The sequence below is a fragment of the Ruditapes philippinarum genome, unplaced genomic scaffold (assembly GCF_026571515.1).
Source record: "Ruditapes philippinarum isolate M1 unplaced genomic scaffold, ASM2657151v2 ctg15037_1_1_1_1, whole genome shotgun sequence".
In the NCBI taxonomy this organism is placed as follows: Eukaryota; Metazoa; Mollusca; class Bivalvia; order Venerida; family Veneridae; genus Ruditapes; species Ruditapes philippinarum.
The window spans coordinates 1-17,216 of record NW_026863285.1 but is presented as its reverse complement, the minus strand read 5'-3'; the positions used below and the strand labels follow the sequence as shown (position 1 = coordinate 17,216).

General features: G+C 33.0%; 1 protein-coding gene and 1 long non-coding RNA gene across 3 annotated transcripts; one reads left to right on the top strand and one right to left on the bottom strand.

The window, feature by feature from the left end:
• The first annotated feature begins 3,619 nt into the window (after positions 1-3,619).
• On the top strand, positions 3,620-5,886 carry LOC132721713 (putative nuclease HARBI1). Its single transcript, XM_060706085.1, has 4 exons — positions 3,620-3,837; positions 4,622-4,834; positions 5,395-5,471; positions 5,882-5,886. The coding sequence occupies exons 1-4, from the start codon at positions 3,620-3,622 to the stop codon at positions 5,884-5,886; spliced, it is 513 nt and encodes a 170-aa protein (XP_060562068.1).
• Positions 5,887-8,654: 2,768 nt separating this feature from the next.
• LOC132721714 (uncharacterized) lies at positions 8,655-13,456 on the bottom strand. Of its 2 annotated transcripts, XR_009624502.1 has the most exons (4): positions 13,381-13,456; positions 10,448-10,531; positions 9,628-9,756; positions 8,655-8,826 (listed from the first exon to the last, which is right to left on the bottom strand). It is a non-coding gene; the product is annotated as an uncharacterized LOC132721714 (long non-coding RNA). The 2 variants fall into 2 exon arrangements; XR_009624501.1 differs by lacking the exon at positions 13,381-13,456 and having other exon boundaries at positions 10,448-10,594.
• Between the last annotated feature and the right edge of the window lie 3,760 nt (positions 13,457-17,216).

The following is a 17,216-nucleotide window of genomic DNA, read 5'->3' as shown; positions in this document are numbered from 1 at the left end:
TTACATTCAATATCACACCATCTTTCATGCGTTTTAATGTCCAATTCTACTCAAGCCGGTGCTAAGAGGCGTGAAAGGCAACTTGCACTTTTAAGTACCGTTCATGAACATGCTCAAACAAACCGAGCCTGCAAAATTTTCACGTTCTTCGGGGATTTTGTTTTTTCTATTCTATACATCTCTTAGCTCCAGCAGTAGAGATGGGCTTGAACCCTGGTGTTGCTTTAAAATTAAACACGCAGGGTAAGCCAATATCATCTTTCAATATTCAATATTTTTGTTGTGGTTAAATTGTTTACTTTTTATAATTATGTTTGTTCATCTTTTGTCTGTGTTTTAACTATTTCACTTTTTGTAACCATAAAATATGTTAAAATGTAACACCTTTCTCTCAATTTTGCCGGTGGTTTTTTGTGTCTAGGCTGTGTTAAGGGATTTGTTTTGCGAATGCCATCAATGCAATGTTGATCTTGTTTTAATATTTAATAATTAATTCTTAAGACTATTTTGCTTAAAATAAGTGAAATTTATGATGCTTTTGTTCTCCGTAATTGAGATATTTTAAACAATTTTTAAATAAAAACTTTGACCAAGATAGGAATTGGTTCGATACATGATATAACTCAATAATAATTTATTACGTATGTAAGCATGAAATGTACATAGACTGAATATAAAAGTAATTTTCATTGGTCATTTTAAAATTCCAAACTAAAACCTGGGAATTTTATGTGAATGATAGTTACTGTCATTCATACATCCAGTTCTCAAATAAAATGTAAAGGATCGTTTTTGCCATTTTACATAAGATGCATAGGGTAGTTCTAAAATAAAATGTACGAGATTGTTCTTTAACATTCTGGTTTAATTGCTGAGATATTAAAGTTCTGTTTAACAATTACTTCTTCCGACAAAGCATTCTACACTGCATTAAAATTTAATTATATTTTCTAGTAAACAGTTTATTTTACAAAAGAACTTACTCAGTTTATTTTACGCGAGACCATACCGAAAACACTATTTTGTTCAAAATAATAACACCACCAATAACGTTCACGATCATGTAAGTCTACCCATGGACATGTAAATCTAGAAAATCAAACCAAACAAAAACAAACAAATCCGAACATATCAGTTTATGATGTTCAATAGCAAGTGTATTATAAAGTATTTGAAAATTGAAGTTTTCAGTTGTTTAAATGTTTATAATTTGCACATCATTTTGCATAATAATCAAGTATTTATAATTGCCTACTTACTCACGCTGAACTTTGTTGATTTTATACAAAACATTACCCTTTTATTTCTATTTGCAATATGTCATGTCATTCTTTAAAAAAAAATACTGTCAATATTGTATAATATTACAAAATTTATGAAGCCAAACAAAATCAAGAAATAGGGACACTTAATGTAAAGAAGTAATTGTCCTAATTTGAAGAGACATCACTGTCAATATACTTATAAAATAATTAATGTTTACAAAAAGTTTTTTAACAACAAAAATATTAATTATTATATCATTTATATACAAGCATCGCTAACATTTCTATAGGGGGTATTTACAATAGTCCTTTTTATGAACTGAAAATTTAATATTTATTCCATGGTTTTCTTTCTTAATTGGCATGAAATTACGAGTTTAAATGTAAAAAAATCAACACTGAGTGGCATTTTATCATATTCATATGTTATCTCTAAGTAGTTAATTTTCTTCAAAGGCAATTCTTTATGATTCACGATATATATTGCTCACATATATGGCAGGATAGGGCTGCATAATTTGGATTACATATTTTATCAAATGTATTTTGTAGTTAGCAGTATATTATTGAATCTGATCCTACGTTGCCACATATTTTATCGCACAAGACATTTAGATACCCGTTACATCAGTATAGAAGTACAACCTTTCAGAACTTTCTACAAACCGTTGTGAAAGGATCTTGAGCTTAAGCACAACATAAAGAATAGACACAACGGATGTACAATGGCAATCTTGGCTAACTTTAGCTACATATCATTAATCATTTTTGTGAATATTCTAAAAAAGGCACAAAAATCCTTAACATACTGCTTTAAGCATAATGCCTCTTTGTTTTCCAAATGTACAGTGTCGTAATTTTTAACGGTCCCTAGTTTCATGTTGATAACATTCATGATTTGAAATCAAAATCTACTTAATGTGCAATTTGAACAAAAACTCTAAGGTAACAAGGTTAACTTATCGAATCATTTAGCTTTCGAAATAATGCCCATTGTCTTACAACTGTGCCTTGTCATAATGAAGACGAGTACTCCAAGTTTCATTTTGATACGTCTCAAAGTTCTTAAATCAATCTACTTAATATGCAACTTTGACAAAAAATTTAAATTAAATGGGGCATAACGTAACATAATTATATTTGTCATGGTAGGCAATAGTTCTAAGCATCGTGTTGATATCTTATAAGATGTATTAATCATGGGACGACGACGTAGCGATCACAATACATAATGTAACGTAGGAATGGAACTGTGCAGAAGTATAGCCAGCCAAATTTGTTATTGATATCACCGATAAATACAAGCAATAAGGTACGTAAACACCACACTTAATATTGTACCGGAAACAAAAATTACAAACATTATTTAACGCTTAAGAAGTGAATAACGGAGTCAGTACCATTCTTAAGGCATTTTTGAGTTTCGTCTATATCGCACAATAATGCATGCAAAACTGTATCATAGCAATAATAAAGAAAACATGCACTATGATTCAGGTACTTCTTATTGAAAAACCAGCGTTGCTTCTTTGCATCATTCACGAATTCAGTATAACCTCTTAAAATTGTCTCTTTCACATATCTAAAATTTATTATGTTCCAACTTATAAACTACAATTGATTGATACATAGTTAAAATATTGATTAAAAAATCATAATGAAAATGATTGTTCCTTTCTTACTTCAACAGTGGCAGTATCGCTTATTAACAAAAACTTTTCTCCTTATAAAGAATCAAAGTGCTGAAAGCACTGATGGGGACGCAATATGTGCTAAATTCGAGATTTGTATAGCAATCTACTTTAGGTGTTCCAATCTGATATCATTCTTCTTTCAAAGTTGAATAAGTGCCCATTTTGTACACATTATATAGTATCGCTTCCAAACTCTTGTCAAAATTGAAAATCATGTACCAAGAACATACTAACAAACCCAGGCAAAATGCATAATTGATATCATATATATCATGAATAAACATTTTAAATTATGACATTGGATTTTGTTGGGAAACTATAGTTGTTAAACCAATTTTCATGTAAAGTACTTCCTTATGTGAATGTATAACACATAAATCAGTGTACTTACTATATTTATTCCAAGAAATGATTATGCAGATAGAAAATAAACAGAAAATTTAACTGTCTATAAAATATTTCTAAAATAAAACCAGGGGAGCGTTTCACTAACGTACTTACGTTATCGTAACTCGAGTTTGAACGTAAGTTTTTGCGTAAGCAGAACTTACGTATTTATTTGCGTTTCACTAAACTTTCTTAGCTACGCATTTGCGTAAGTTTAAATGTAAAGTTACGGTCACTTATTGCTGGCGTAAATTGCTCGTGCAGTGCGTAAATATGGCTGCCGTATTATTGTTCGACACTCAGAGACGCCGACCTCTGCCACGAATTTTCCGTGAACGGACAGACGTCCTCGACAATTTGAGGGACAGGGAAGTGGTTGAACGGTACCGCCTCTCGCGGGAAGCAATTTTTGATTTGCATAATCTCATTAAAGATGATATAAGCTCATCTTCAAATAGAAGTTTTCCTGTGCCGCCTTTGACAAAGGTACTGTATGCCAATAAATATTTCGAATTAGCTCTTCAATACTGAAGGGCGACATATCTAGATATCTTCGGTGATTTTCCTATAGTTGTTTCCCTTGTATAATTTTTATATCACAGGTACCCTCTCAATTTTTAACACATAGGTATATATACTCAATGCACGACATATGCTTTTATTTGCGTTAATCGTTAAGTATGTAATATTTACATAAATAAAGAAATATTACATACCTAACGATTAACACAAATAAAAGCATATGTCGTGCCTTGAGGGTACCTATGTGTAAAAAAATGAGAGGGTACCTGTGATATAAAAATTCAAATGAAGAGAGGTAGCCCGTGCCGCTGCAAAACTGAAAGTAGGGTGTTTTTATGAATTTTACAATTATTTTTGACAATGTACTGCCATTTGTCCGAAGATAATATGTAAATGAACATACTAAATATGTATGATGCATATATAATAAAGCCACAGGTTCATTTCAGCCCAAAAAATATGTCGAGGTGAGGGGCGAAGCAAGACATGTCGATTTTTTGTAGCTTATTGTGAATTTGTAGTACATGAAAAACGGGAACATGACAAATCAGCACATCGATAAAACATTCTAGTGTTCCGTGGTATACATCTTTTCTACGTGTCATACGTTCTTTCCTTATTATATTGAATTTTTACTGTATTGTTATCCATCGCTGGTTTGTTTTTAGCAGAGAGTGGCCTGTGCATGTGCAAAGAGGGTACCGTTTCAGCAGATTTCGCAAAGAGGGTACCGATATGGATATGCACCGTGAGACTGGAAAACATAAAGTTCCCAACTTCATCAGCAGATATATCAAATGTGAAGAGAGGATTTTACAAGGTGGCAGGTTTGCCTAATTGTGTTGGTGCTGTGGATGGGACTTTGATCCCAATCATAGCACCAGCAGGATTAGAGGAACCTGCCTTTGTTTGTAGAAAGGGATACCATGCCCTGAATGTCCAAGCTGTTGTCGACCATAACATGAGGTAACCAATTTGCAATAGATTTCTTTTTCTTCCGTATTTGCAATGAAAATTATTTAATTTATTTAAACATTTACAATTCTTTTGACTGAATGGTTATCAGAAAGAATAGGTATTAACATCTACTTTTTCAAATGCTGTAAACTGTCTTATACTTAAATTATTATTTTTGATTAGTAAAATATTCTCTTTATCTGCCTTTATTAGAATTATTCACTTCACTATCTTATGAACTTTTGTTTGTTTGTTTGATTTGGGTTTTACCTCACACCAACACTATATAGGTCATTTGGCGACGTTCCAGCTTTACTGGTGGAGGAAGAAGACCTCATGTGCCTCTCCGTGCATTTTTTTCAGGCACGAACGGGCACCTGAGTAGAACCACCGACGTTCCGTAAGCTAGCTGGATAGCTTCCTCACATGAAAGAATCCAAAGTCCCTGTTGGGATTCGAACCCACAGCGGTGAGGGGCAAGTGGACCGTAACCACTCGGCCACGGACGCCCCACTCTTATGAACTAAATTTTGGATAGAAGTAATGTAAAACAATTACATTTTGTATAGGTTCACCGATGTTGTTGCTCGCTGGCCTGGGTCCACACATGATGCCACTATTTTTCATAAGAACAAACTTATTTTTTGTAGAAACCTTTCAAGCACAATAGATAATACATGTGAGAATGTAAATTGGAATGGATACATATAATCAAGTTGGCATTGAATCAAGAGCCACTATCTAGCTTTGGCCATGCTCGGCTTTTTCTTACAATGAAAGTCAAACACATCAGTAGGAGAATATTGTAATATCTATTAGAGTACTCCTAGAAAACATAATATAACTGTATAAAGTAAATTTCAAATTTGAATAGTAAAGGTCATAGTTGAATGATAATTGTTCTTTTGTCCAAGAATCAATCAAATCATAGACAAAAACAAAGTTATGACAATGTGAGTGAATTTCAATTGTTTGACCTTGGAGGTAATAGTCATTTAAAGGTCAAAGTTATATCAGAAAAATTCAACATGTTTGTTCTGTGTTTGTTTGTTCAAGCATGATTCAAATCTGTAAACAAGAAACATGGCAATGCCATGAAACCAGGTTTTCAATTATCACCATCGTAGATAAATATGTTGTATTTGAAATACAAATACAATCAACAAACAATGTTACTATGTGCAATGTAAAGCATGAATAATGTAGGAGGAATTGCCACTGAAGAAGTGTTCACTATATATTCGGTATGAGGAAAAAAACAAAGGGCCATAATTAGGTAAAAAATTATCCAATCACAAAACCCCGACAATATGTGCCAGGGCGCTTGGTGACACAGCTTCTGTGAAAGTTTGAACAAAATCCGTTGAGAAATGTAGGACGAGTTCAGCACAGAAGAATTAATTCACTATATATTGATAAGTCTGTATAAGGAAAAAAAACTAAGGGCCATAATTAGGTCAAATATTATCCATTCACAAAACCCCGACAATATGCGCCAGGGCACTTGATAACAAAGCTTCTGTGAAAGTTTGGTCAAAATCCGTCGAAAAATGTAGGAGAAGTTCCGCACGATAGAAATTGTTCACTATATATTCTGTATAAGGAAAAAAAACAAAGGACCATAATTAGGTCAAATATTATCCAATCACGAAGCCCTGACATTATGCGCCAGGGCACATAATGACAAAAGTTCTGTGAAAGTCTGGTCAAAATCCGTGGAGAAATGTAGGAGGAGTTGCGCACAGAAGAAATTGTTCACTATTTATTCTATATAAGGAAAAAAACAAAGGGCCGTAATTAGGTCAAATATTATCCAATCGCAAAACCCCGACAATATGCGCCAGGGCACTTGATGACAAAGCTTCTGTGAAAGTTTGGTCAAAATCCGTTGAGAAATGTAGAAGGAGTTGCGCACAGAAGAAATTGTTTACGCCCGCCCGCCCATCCGCCCGCCCGCCGACATACCTCAATCTAATAACCAGTTTTTTCCTTCGGAAAACCTGGTTAAAAAATTACAAAGTATTGACAATTCCAGCGAACTCTAAAGATATTTTATATCAAATAAAGGTCAAGGTCATATATGAACTTGAAGGGCTTTTGTCACAAAAACATGTCTCCAAAAACTGTGTATGGTCCTGATCACTCTTTTGAATTTTGGCAGTTATACATGTGATAGATTTTTCTTTTTTTAACTCTTGGACCATTTTGTGCAGAGAAACAGAACATGGCTGCCATCGTTGGATACCCTCAATTGATAAACATGTCACATAACATGCAATCAATGATGAATGTTAATGGTTCGGCCGTGGGTATCCGACAATGAGAACATGCCAACAATGTGCACAACTAAGGATGGCACTGTACACCCCTGTTTAGTTTTTTTGAAATCTAACCAGCAGTTTAAACATTACTTTTTTTATATAAGTTAAAGATAGAAAACATTATCAATTTTAATCCTATACTTATTATAGGTATTTATTGGATTCATTATTCAAAATTAAATGAAAGAGCATGGAACAAAATATTTTCAAGATCTAGTAAAATCTAAATGTTTTTAAAATCTAGTAGAATCAAAACTTTACAATAAATATATCAATAAATATACTATAAAGTACATTATAACAATACATGTATTTTGGATAATACAATCTCAGCTGAAAGACTTTAAATGGGTGTGGTATTATAAATGTTTGTAAATATTGTAAGTTATCTAATCAATAAGTCTATTCTTAATAAAAGAAACTTGCACCTTGAAATTTTCTGTACAAACTAAAACTGCCATTGTCATGTTGTGAATACCCACGCATACCACTTTGTCAGAATCAACAGTAGTAATTTAGAGCTTAAGGACAACCTCCCAGCCAAATGTGAGGGAAGTAGGCCAGTGCATTGCAAAGTTATGTATTCTACATGTTTTAATGGCAAAGTGACCTTTATCTTTGACCTACTGACCTCAAAACTAAAACTGCCACTGCATGACTTCAATAACACCCCCACCCATTTCATGCAGCCTTGCCTGGAGGTGTTTTATCATGAATATATGAGACCATTTGAGCAGACAAGCTTATTGTAATAAAAGCCCCTGTGACCTTGACCTTTGCCCCAGTAACCTCAAAATCAATAGGGGTATTCTACTAATCTTGACTAACCTCCATGCCAAATATGAAGACTATGGGTTTAAGGATTCTTAGGGAATTGAGCGGACAAGCTTTAATTGGCCAAGGCCCCTGTGACCATGACCTTAGACCTGAAAATAAATAGGGGTCATCTACTTATCATGACTGACCTCCATGCCAAATATGAAGACTGTGGGTCGAAGGATTCTTAAGTTATTGGGCAGAAAAGCTTTCTTCAGTCAAGACCCCTGTGACCTTGACCTTTGACTTGGTGTTCTCAAAATTATTGGAGGTCATCTACTAATCATGACTTACCTCCATGCCAAATATGAAGACTGTGGGTCAAAGGAATCTTAATTTTATGGACGGACAAGAAAAAAGCGATGGATGCCCGACGGCTGGACAAGCTGATTCCAGTATAGCCCCCTTACAACTTTGTTGTGCGGGGGTATAACAGATTTCAAACATTGATAAGTTAGGTCATCTTCTTGGTGATGAACTGGCGCCTCTATATTCAAATGTGGTTCTGTTCATACATAAGTTATCTCATGTTCTTCATGATAAACTCTCACAGGTTTGAAGTTGATAGAGTTCTGTTCATATTTCAAAAATAGATAAGTGATCTTATTTTCCTGGTGAAAAACTGGTCGCTCATTCAATATCAATACATATTATGTCGCTCATTACTATATTCATGAGGCTTTCTACATCACACATTCCAACATTGCAAATGGCAAGCAGTCTCCTGGTATTCCAATTTCTTTAAGTTTTGAAAAACCCAAATGTGTCAATTTCTCTAGTGTTTCCGACATGAAGACACATCTACATGCATCTGTCCTTATCACTCCTGCTATTACTGTTCTATCATACAAACGCCACTGTTTCCTGAAATATTTGTTTAGAAAAAGTTAATAGCAAAATAAAAGTTCCATTATTGTTTTGTTTGTTTTTTTTCGGGGAGAGGGGGGGGGGGCAATTTAAAGCACAATTTCCAGCTTTACTGCTTGAGGAAGACCTTGGTGCACCTATGTGTATGATTTCAGGCACCTGGGTACCATCAAAGTTCCATAAATGAGCTTGATAGCTTTCTCACATGAAATGATCCGTAAACACTTGCATAGCACGAACCTACAGCAGTGAAAGGCTTAAAGGTTTAAAGTCAACCAATCGCCACAGACACCCCAAGTATTTTATCTATTTGCTAAGCAGCAATTTTTTCAAAATCATTTAAATTTATAAATGTGAGTGATTCTGATAAGCTATAGACAGCTAAGTGAAGATAAGATAATCATATATGTCAGATATGTTGGAGTGCTTATTGTGAGTATTCATTATTTTAAATTAATGTGAATTCTCCTGAGGTGAAAAGGAAAGGAAAGCTTAATTCCTAAATACATGTTACATGTCACAATTGTTCTTGTTATTAATTTTGTTCCTAATTTCTATTTTATAAGATGATATTTAAATTCACTGTATTCCTTTTTATAAATTTGGATTTTTGTGACAATAGTCTATCCAGTGACAGAAGCTCACTGACTTAAAATAGACTATCCTGTGTCAGCCTTTAAACAAGTCAAGAACAAAAAGCTATTAGAATATAATGATTAAGAAATATCATATACAACCACTTCTAAATCATCATGTACCGCTTCCACAAATGCCATGCTACTGAAAGAAACATTTTACCATTTATTCACTGCAAGGTTTGTCAGATTGACAGTCTCACATTTTATTTCATACTCATTGACCCTAAAGCATCCTAAAAATCGATATCGTGACGTTCACATTTACAAATCTGACATGTAGGCCGACCATCTGAAACAGAAAGTTGGAAAGATTAAATATAATTATTATTAGATATACATATAGTATCCCAATAATTATGTTAGTTGAAATCAATAGTCGAATCAATAATTTAAGCAGTGTAAGAAATTAGCAGTAGTCCGAGGGCCCGACTACTACATTTCTCCTCGGGCTACCAACTTTTCACAGTAACAGGCCTGACCAGGCTACTGTATTTTAAGAGGTAATATTAACAAATGAATTGTGCCAGAGAAATGTCTTTTGGGCTAGTGAATATTCCAATCTGGTAGTCCGACCAGGCTAGTCGATTCAAATCCTAATTTCTTACACTGTTTAAGAAACAATTTGTTCAAAATTGTCCAAGAACAAAGATTTTTATAGTATACTATAGTAGTTATAGTGTATATACAGTATGTACTAAATCATAAATGTCTTTTCAATCTACTATACTGTCCTTAAATTTTAAGAAAACAACTATCTTTAAAATCTATTGTCTCAGAAGTTGCAAAAACCAAGTAAATGAAATTGTTCTGTATTTGTATTATTCTACACGACTTCTGATCACAAAAGCTTGAACGACATTAATAAGTGAATCAGGTCCTATCCTGAAAGATTGTTGCGTACAAGTTTGAAGACAATCCATTCAAAAATAACAAAGTCATAGCCACTAATAGCAAAAATCAGGAAAATTTAAATATTTTACCTTGAATGTTTATATGGAGGTCAAGTTTAGTCTGGTCTATTTGAAGGGTTGTTGTGGCCAAGTATGAAGACAATACACCAAGATCTGAAAAGTTATGAAAAAGGTTAAAGTTTGTTGACAGCAACGGGAAAGCTGTCATGACTGTAACAATATATTATGACCCTAAATGCAAACTGAAAGTTCTAGCCTATAAACACTGTTGAGGATAGCCGTTCAGCATTTCTTCAATAATAAATAAATGCAATGATAAAATAGGTAACTTGCAAGTCTTCTAACATTTTTACAAAGAATGAACTTTTCCTAATAATTCTACGATGACGTTCAACCTTTTATATTATAACAAGATATCGGAAAGATATATCAGAAATGAATTGGACCGTGGACTTTAATGTCAATCATAGAGCTCTTATGCAAAATGTAATGGTAAGCAAACATTCAGCATGAAATTTTCAAGTAGCCAAAAGTGAAATAAAATTATTAAAAATACTCTTTCATAATTCAACTACTGTTGGAAATTGACCCACATGTTTGATTACAAATGTATCTATATAATAATGTCCATAGAAATAATAAATTAATTTTCAGTCTCTTTCTCTATGCGCTTTCACACAGATTGTTCCATGATTTTCAGAAGGAAAAAAAATCTTTTGATCATCAAACACTACAAATTACTATACCAACTGTAAATTGCAGTCTATGCGAAAGGCTGTCGGTCCTCGGACTTCGCCAACTAAAAATCAGTAGGGTCGAGATAAATTTCTATACAGTCAGTTGTCATGTCCGAATAAAATTTCAGCCAGTTTGAAACAATTTTTGGCCTTCTGAAATATGCAAAGCTTCCAAGATCGGTCTATCTTTTTAATTTTTGCTTGTATTCACAGACCAAGATAACCAAAATCACCGCAGGATACGACCAGTTTTTGCTAAGTAATGTAAGCCACCATCTTGTCTCGGATATTTTCTTTTCCAAAACATATTTTATCTCCAATCTTCAAAATTAAACCTTTGAAAGATGTACATGTATTGTTTTCTTGTGAATTATGCTAATGTGTTATCTTATAGTTGAGTCTGATAATTCATATATGCTAAATATTTTTCTTTATAATTATGACAATATCCCTCCCCCATACCTACAAAAAAAATCTGTCAGAGTCCGGACGGGGGGAAAATCATCAGTCTAAGGATCCCAGTCCTTGCGGGTGGAATTTTTTTTTACTTTCACATTGACTGAAATTGTATATGATATTCAATAAAATCTTCTTTTAGAAAAACAAGTTTGCATATTATTGTTTTAGGCAACTCATTTTTAAAATGCTGTACAGCTAGTCTCAACAGTGAGTATATGCTAGTCGTATTTTGACTCGCATACAGCTAATATTGGTTCATACTGCTAGCCACTGCCTATTCCTCTAGTCTACCAATTCATATACTTCCATGAATACTATTAGTATAATAATCATATAGATGTTAAACAATAAAAGTAATGATGACTTAATATGATGTATATAAAATTCCGCTGCTAAAGACAAGACTTTAGTTGTTTTTATTGAATGTTTATATCAACAAAGGTAATGAGGTAAGTTTATCAAGTTTCCCCGGCAACAGAGTTGTGTGAAAAAAATGTCAATTTGATGAGCCCTTGAAGCAACCATGCACAACATGTGTATTAATAAATCCTTGCAATTATCAAGAAAATAGAACAAATATTTTATCAAGCACGTAAGCAATAAAGACGCAATTTGACTGGTTTACAGAGAAAAATAGTTGAAAGTATCTTGACAGGTATTAATTGGAAATAGATACACAGTTCAACTGTTAAATGGAAGCGGTCAATCAGCTGTTTCGAAAATGAAAGTACACACCAAAAACACTTCAAATTCACATTTTTTGCGTAATTAATTTACAGAGTGCGTAAATGAACAAATTGTTAACCTTGTACGTTTTTAGTTGATTTTAAAGCGTAAAATATGCCGATATTCACATTATCTGGAATCTGTTATATTTAATAATATAATCAGTAATCTTATTATTATCGAACTGTGGTTTTGAATTTTAATACAACTACTTTTTTCATATATAAATGTCTATAAATTTACAAATAAAAAATCTACAAAATTATTGACTGACCATAAATATCATGAAATCCTACATCTGATGAAGGCAAAACTGTGAAAATCAGATCTACATGTATGAAATAAGTATATCTTATTTTAAGACATATTGAATTACGGACAGGGCGGACTGTGACTCAAGATTAGGCGGACCGTGATTTAAAAAGTATTTATATGTGGACTAATGTAATAGATTTTAAAGTATTAAATTATTGATGTCCCAAAATATGGTCCGCCTAGTCTCAAGTCACAGTCCGCCCTGGGACGGTCCACCCTGTCTCACGGTCTGCCCTGTCATGCAGGGGTCATATTGTATTAAACAATTATAATTATTACTAGTCCTTTAAATTTTGGGACCTCTCATAGGATAGTATTTTATTCATTACAGGGCTGGGGCAGTACCTCCAGTCGCTTGCAAAAATCATGATCACAAAATTGAAAACTATCATTTTTCACCAATTATTACATTTTACCTGTATATCATGACAAGTTTTGGGCTTATTTTGTTAAGCTTAGTTAGCTAATACAGTAAATTGAGTAATAGACTGATAGAGATGTGTTCAAAAAGTAGTCAAAAATGTAATAATAATTTAAGAAAATATCTTTCCATGTTTCTGAATAAGTCCAGATATTAATTATGTGGTTTCAACAATAAAAAGTGATAAAAAAAACAATATGTTAATAAATTAAAAAGTGGACCGAGTTGAAAAAAGGCCGAGCTGACTCTGGGCCGAGTACGACTCTGCACTAAAATTTGCAGTCTATCAAGCGAAATATATCAATAGTTTTACCAGATTGTGAAGAAAACTTAATTATACATACGGAATAGATTGCAACCAAAATATCAACGTAATAGATGGGACTTCCTAATTGATAGCAAATCTTCTCAACCTTTTCTCGGAATAACTGACCAAGATGGTCGGGAAAATGACGTCAGAGGGAAAATAGTTCGTATTCATACGCATACAATTTTTTACTCTGTCATTCACACTTTTTAACCATTTTAAGCTTGAAAGTAATCTAATTTGAAAATCGTATTCCATCTTCCTAAATTATTGTGTTCTATGATAGTTAGTTAATTTATGACTTGATAAAATTGGCACCAAATTTATGCAAGTACTTTGGCTCTCATGCATCGGGAACCAGAAGGTAGGACAAATAAACTGGTTCTCATTAAATTTTTATCGACTGCTAGCGTAGTAATATTCAAATCGCGTAAAGCAATGGTATTTGTAATTTTGTGATAAAAGGATTTAAAATTAAGTAATAAAATGACCAGTCAATTTTAAATTAGATAAGGTATTATGATGATCTGAATATTATGGCAAAATATTGGAACTATTTTTGCTCAGCGCAGCTAGATAGCCTAAATGCGTTCAAAAGGTAGTAAGCTGAATTTATCGTAATTACATTGGGGGCTTGCGCCTCCAATAAAATGGTGGTTTCCTAACTTGACCCACGTGGGTCAGGTTCGAGCGTTACGATTTTACAATAGTTGTCACAGTGGACTCTGGGAACGTTAAATAACATGTCAAATGAATGACTAAGATCTGTTTTAATCATACAATATCCACAATATATGTTATTGTAACTTTCAGGGTTTGTTCAAGTCACATGACTTATTTTAAAACTGTTGGCGTCTAAATTTCGTTCAAATTATATAGATATATTAACGCTACAAACTCAATATACATATATATATAGAATTTATACAGAAATTCATGCTTGGACTTTAAAAATGTCATTTTAGCGTGATTTGAGTACACAAGATCATTTTAATATTTGTGTCATTAATCTGCCTTAATAAGGAGAAGAAATATCTAGGAGTTTAAATGTTATAGTTTTATTATGATAAAATAAAATATTTTCAATTCAACACCCAATCTTTCATATTTCCTATGACATTACCCATATTACTGTTTTCATTTGTGTCATTAAGGTAAGTTATTTTGTTTGAATATATGATCGAATTGTCATTCACTTGTTTTGTTTAGTTTGTAAATTTGGAAGAGAAAGTTAAGTCAGTTGCACTGTCAATCATAATATCTATATACGTTACAAAATGTTAGATAAGAAAGGTAAGGTTCGTTAGTTAATAGGGTTTGTTTTTTGAACCGTAGCTATAACAAATCTAGAAGTTACAATTGTAACAATCATTATAACAATTGTAACATTTAGCACTAATAATGTTTTACTTTCCTTTAAAATCCTTCTTAAATTGCATACTGCGGATTCGGCGTTACTTTTACGTTAATTGCACATTCCCGCGTTACTGGATATACACGGTGGATTAACAATACATTATTTTATTGTAACGTAAGAATAGATAATATATCTTTCTATTCTAACAGAGTTATAAAAATGATAATAAATAAAAGCATGTTGAACATTATTCAGCATAGAAGTATTTTTTATCTTATGTCATTTGGATTATATGACGTCATATCTGACTTTATATTATGTGTCATCCTTCCTTTTTCATGCCATGCATAATTATTTTATGTCTAATGCACTTACCTGCCTTATCTATTTATAGCGGAATACTGTGAGGCTTGTTTGAATTTTATGTATTTACTGAATCTTGAGTATTAAAACAGCTGTCAAAGCCATATCAATCATAGTGTTAGTCATATATTATGAAAAATGGTACAGTATAATTTTTCTTTTATGTATAAAACATCTCTTGGTAAGCAAAAATAAACGTGTTTATTTTCAGAAAAGTTTGATTTATCTTAAATGTGTTTATTGAAGTTGTTATTAGATCTATGTATAAAAATCAGTGTGATAATGACACTGAAACGAATGTATCGTATACTAGATCTACTTGCTGGTAATTAATAGTAAAAACCAGTGTAATAATAACGTTGAAACAAATGTATCGAATACTAGATCTACTTGCTGGTAATTAATAGCGTTATCATTACTTCCGCCCTATACTTTTTACATATTGATATTTATATTAGAAAATAAAATAAAAAATGCAATATAACTTAAGAAAAAAGGTAGGAGTGCCCGGGGCACCTATAGGAATAGTCCTAAGTTTAGTCTTAAAATATCACAGTTTTGCACGAACGACTAAAATCGGTCCTAAGATTCTTAATGAAGCGCACCCCTGGTCCATGCACGTGACACGTTTTCTCATAATGGTGAACATTTCTAAGAAGTGTCATTAGAATCCCACAATACGTGGAGGAGATATGCTCTGGATAAAATTTCAATACTTTTATCATATTAAGTGACCTTGCAGATATTAATCTAAATTACATGTTTCACACCAGTAGGTATGATAATGGTCATTTGTTTCAATCCCTCAATAAATGATCACTAAATGGTCCGAATGCATATTGTCATATTTTTTTTAACTTTGATCCCTATGTCTGACATTGACCTTGACCGCATGGACATTAATTTTGCTCGGGACAATCAGTTCAAAATGGTGAACATTTGTGCCAAGAATATTGAAATCCGACTATGAATGGAGAAGTTTTGCTCCGGACAAGTGTTTTTAATGACCTCTAAGTGTGATATTGACCTTTGACCGAGAGACCTGGTTTATGTGCGCGACAAAGCTTCTCATAGTGGTGAACATTTGTATGAACTTTCATAAACATTCTTTGATGTGTGTAGGAGATATGCTTCGGGCAAAATATTAGACACCGCCCGTCAGACCGCCCGCCCCCAAGGGGGACCTAAAGTACGACCCGTTTTCAAAGGGCGTATAACCGCACTACTTAATATATAAAGGTAAATTGTCATATACATGTTTTGTCTTTTAAGACTGATTGAATTATGCTCACATCAGTGCTAGTGGTGTCAGGGATGTTGCTTTTCAACATGAGAAATTTAATGAAATCAAAAAATTCTTACTATATATATCTAATTTGAATTAAACAATATACAAAGCTATATTCCCTATTACGGGTCAGGTAAAGATGGTCCTTTCTTAAGAACCCGCCAGTCTTTTGGATGACATTTTTGTTCATATTGTGTCCCTCCCCTACATTGTGTAGAGTTTAACAAGGAACATATTTACTTTATGTTAAGTCAAAACACGTTTATTTTATACTTGAAAAATGACTGTGCAGAAATTATAAATATCCGGTATTGAGCATAGTTTATCATTTGCTTATAACCGATGTAGGTTCGAGCGGCATAGGCAAAACCAAGTACGTGTAGGAGAACTATTAAAAAACTTATGGAACGTTGGTGGCTCTACTCGGATGCCCGTTTGTGCCTTAAATAGCGTACTGTGGTTTTCTTCAACCCTGCAGAATTACTTAGACATCGCCATATGACTTATACTATTGTAATGCGACAATTACTTTAACAAAAAGAAATAAAGAAAGAAAAAAAGAATGAAAGAAAGAAAGAAAGAAAGAAAATTTATCTGTCATATGTAAATCTGCCAGTAGATGATATTTGACCTTGTATCACAGATTGTGTACTTTTCTGTTGAAAATGTGACAAAGTTGATAGTATACGTACATACATGCATAGTGCATTAAGTGGAGTATAGGTTTATAGTTACCCACACTTCAGAGAATGCCCATTGATTGGCTAATTTTTGTTTGGGGTTTACTTATTGTGACAACAAAGAAAGGGATAGCAGTAATATATAATATTACTCCTCTCCCCCACCCTAAAAAAATAAAAAAAAA

Coding starts and splice junctions, on each gene's coding strand:
- LOC132721713 (XM_060706085.1), top strand. CDS start 3,620: ATGGCTGCCGTATTATTGTTCGACACTCAGAGACGCCGACCTCTGCCA. Junction 3,838..4,621: donor CCGCCTTTGACAAAGGTACT/GTATGCCAATAA, acceptor ATGCACCGTGAG/ACTGGAAAACATAAAGTTCC. Junction 4,835..5,394: donor GTTGTCGACCATAACATGAG/GTAACCAATTTG, acceptor CATTTTGTATAG/GTTCACCGATGTTGTTGCTC.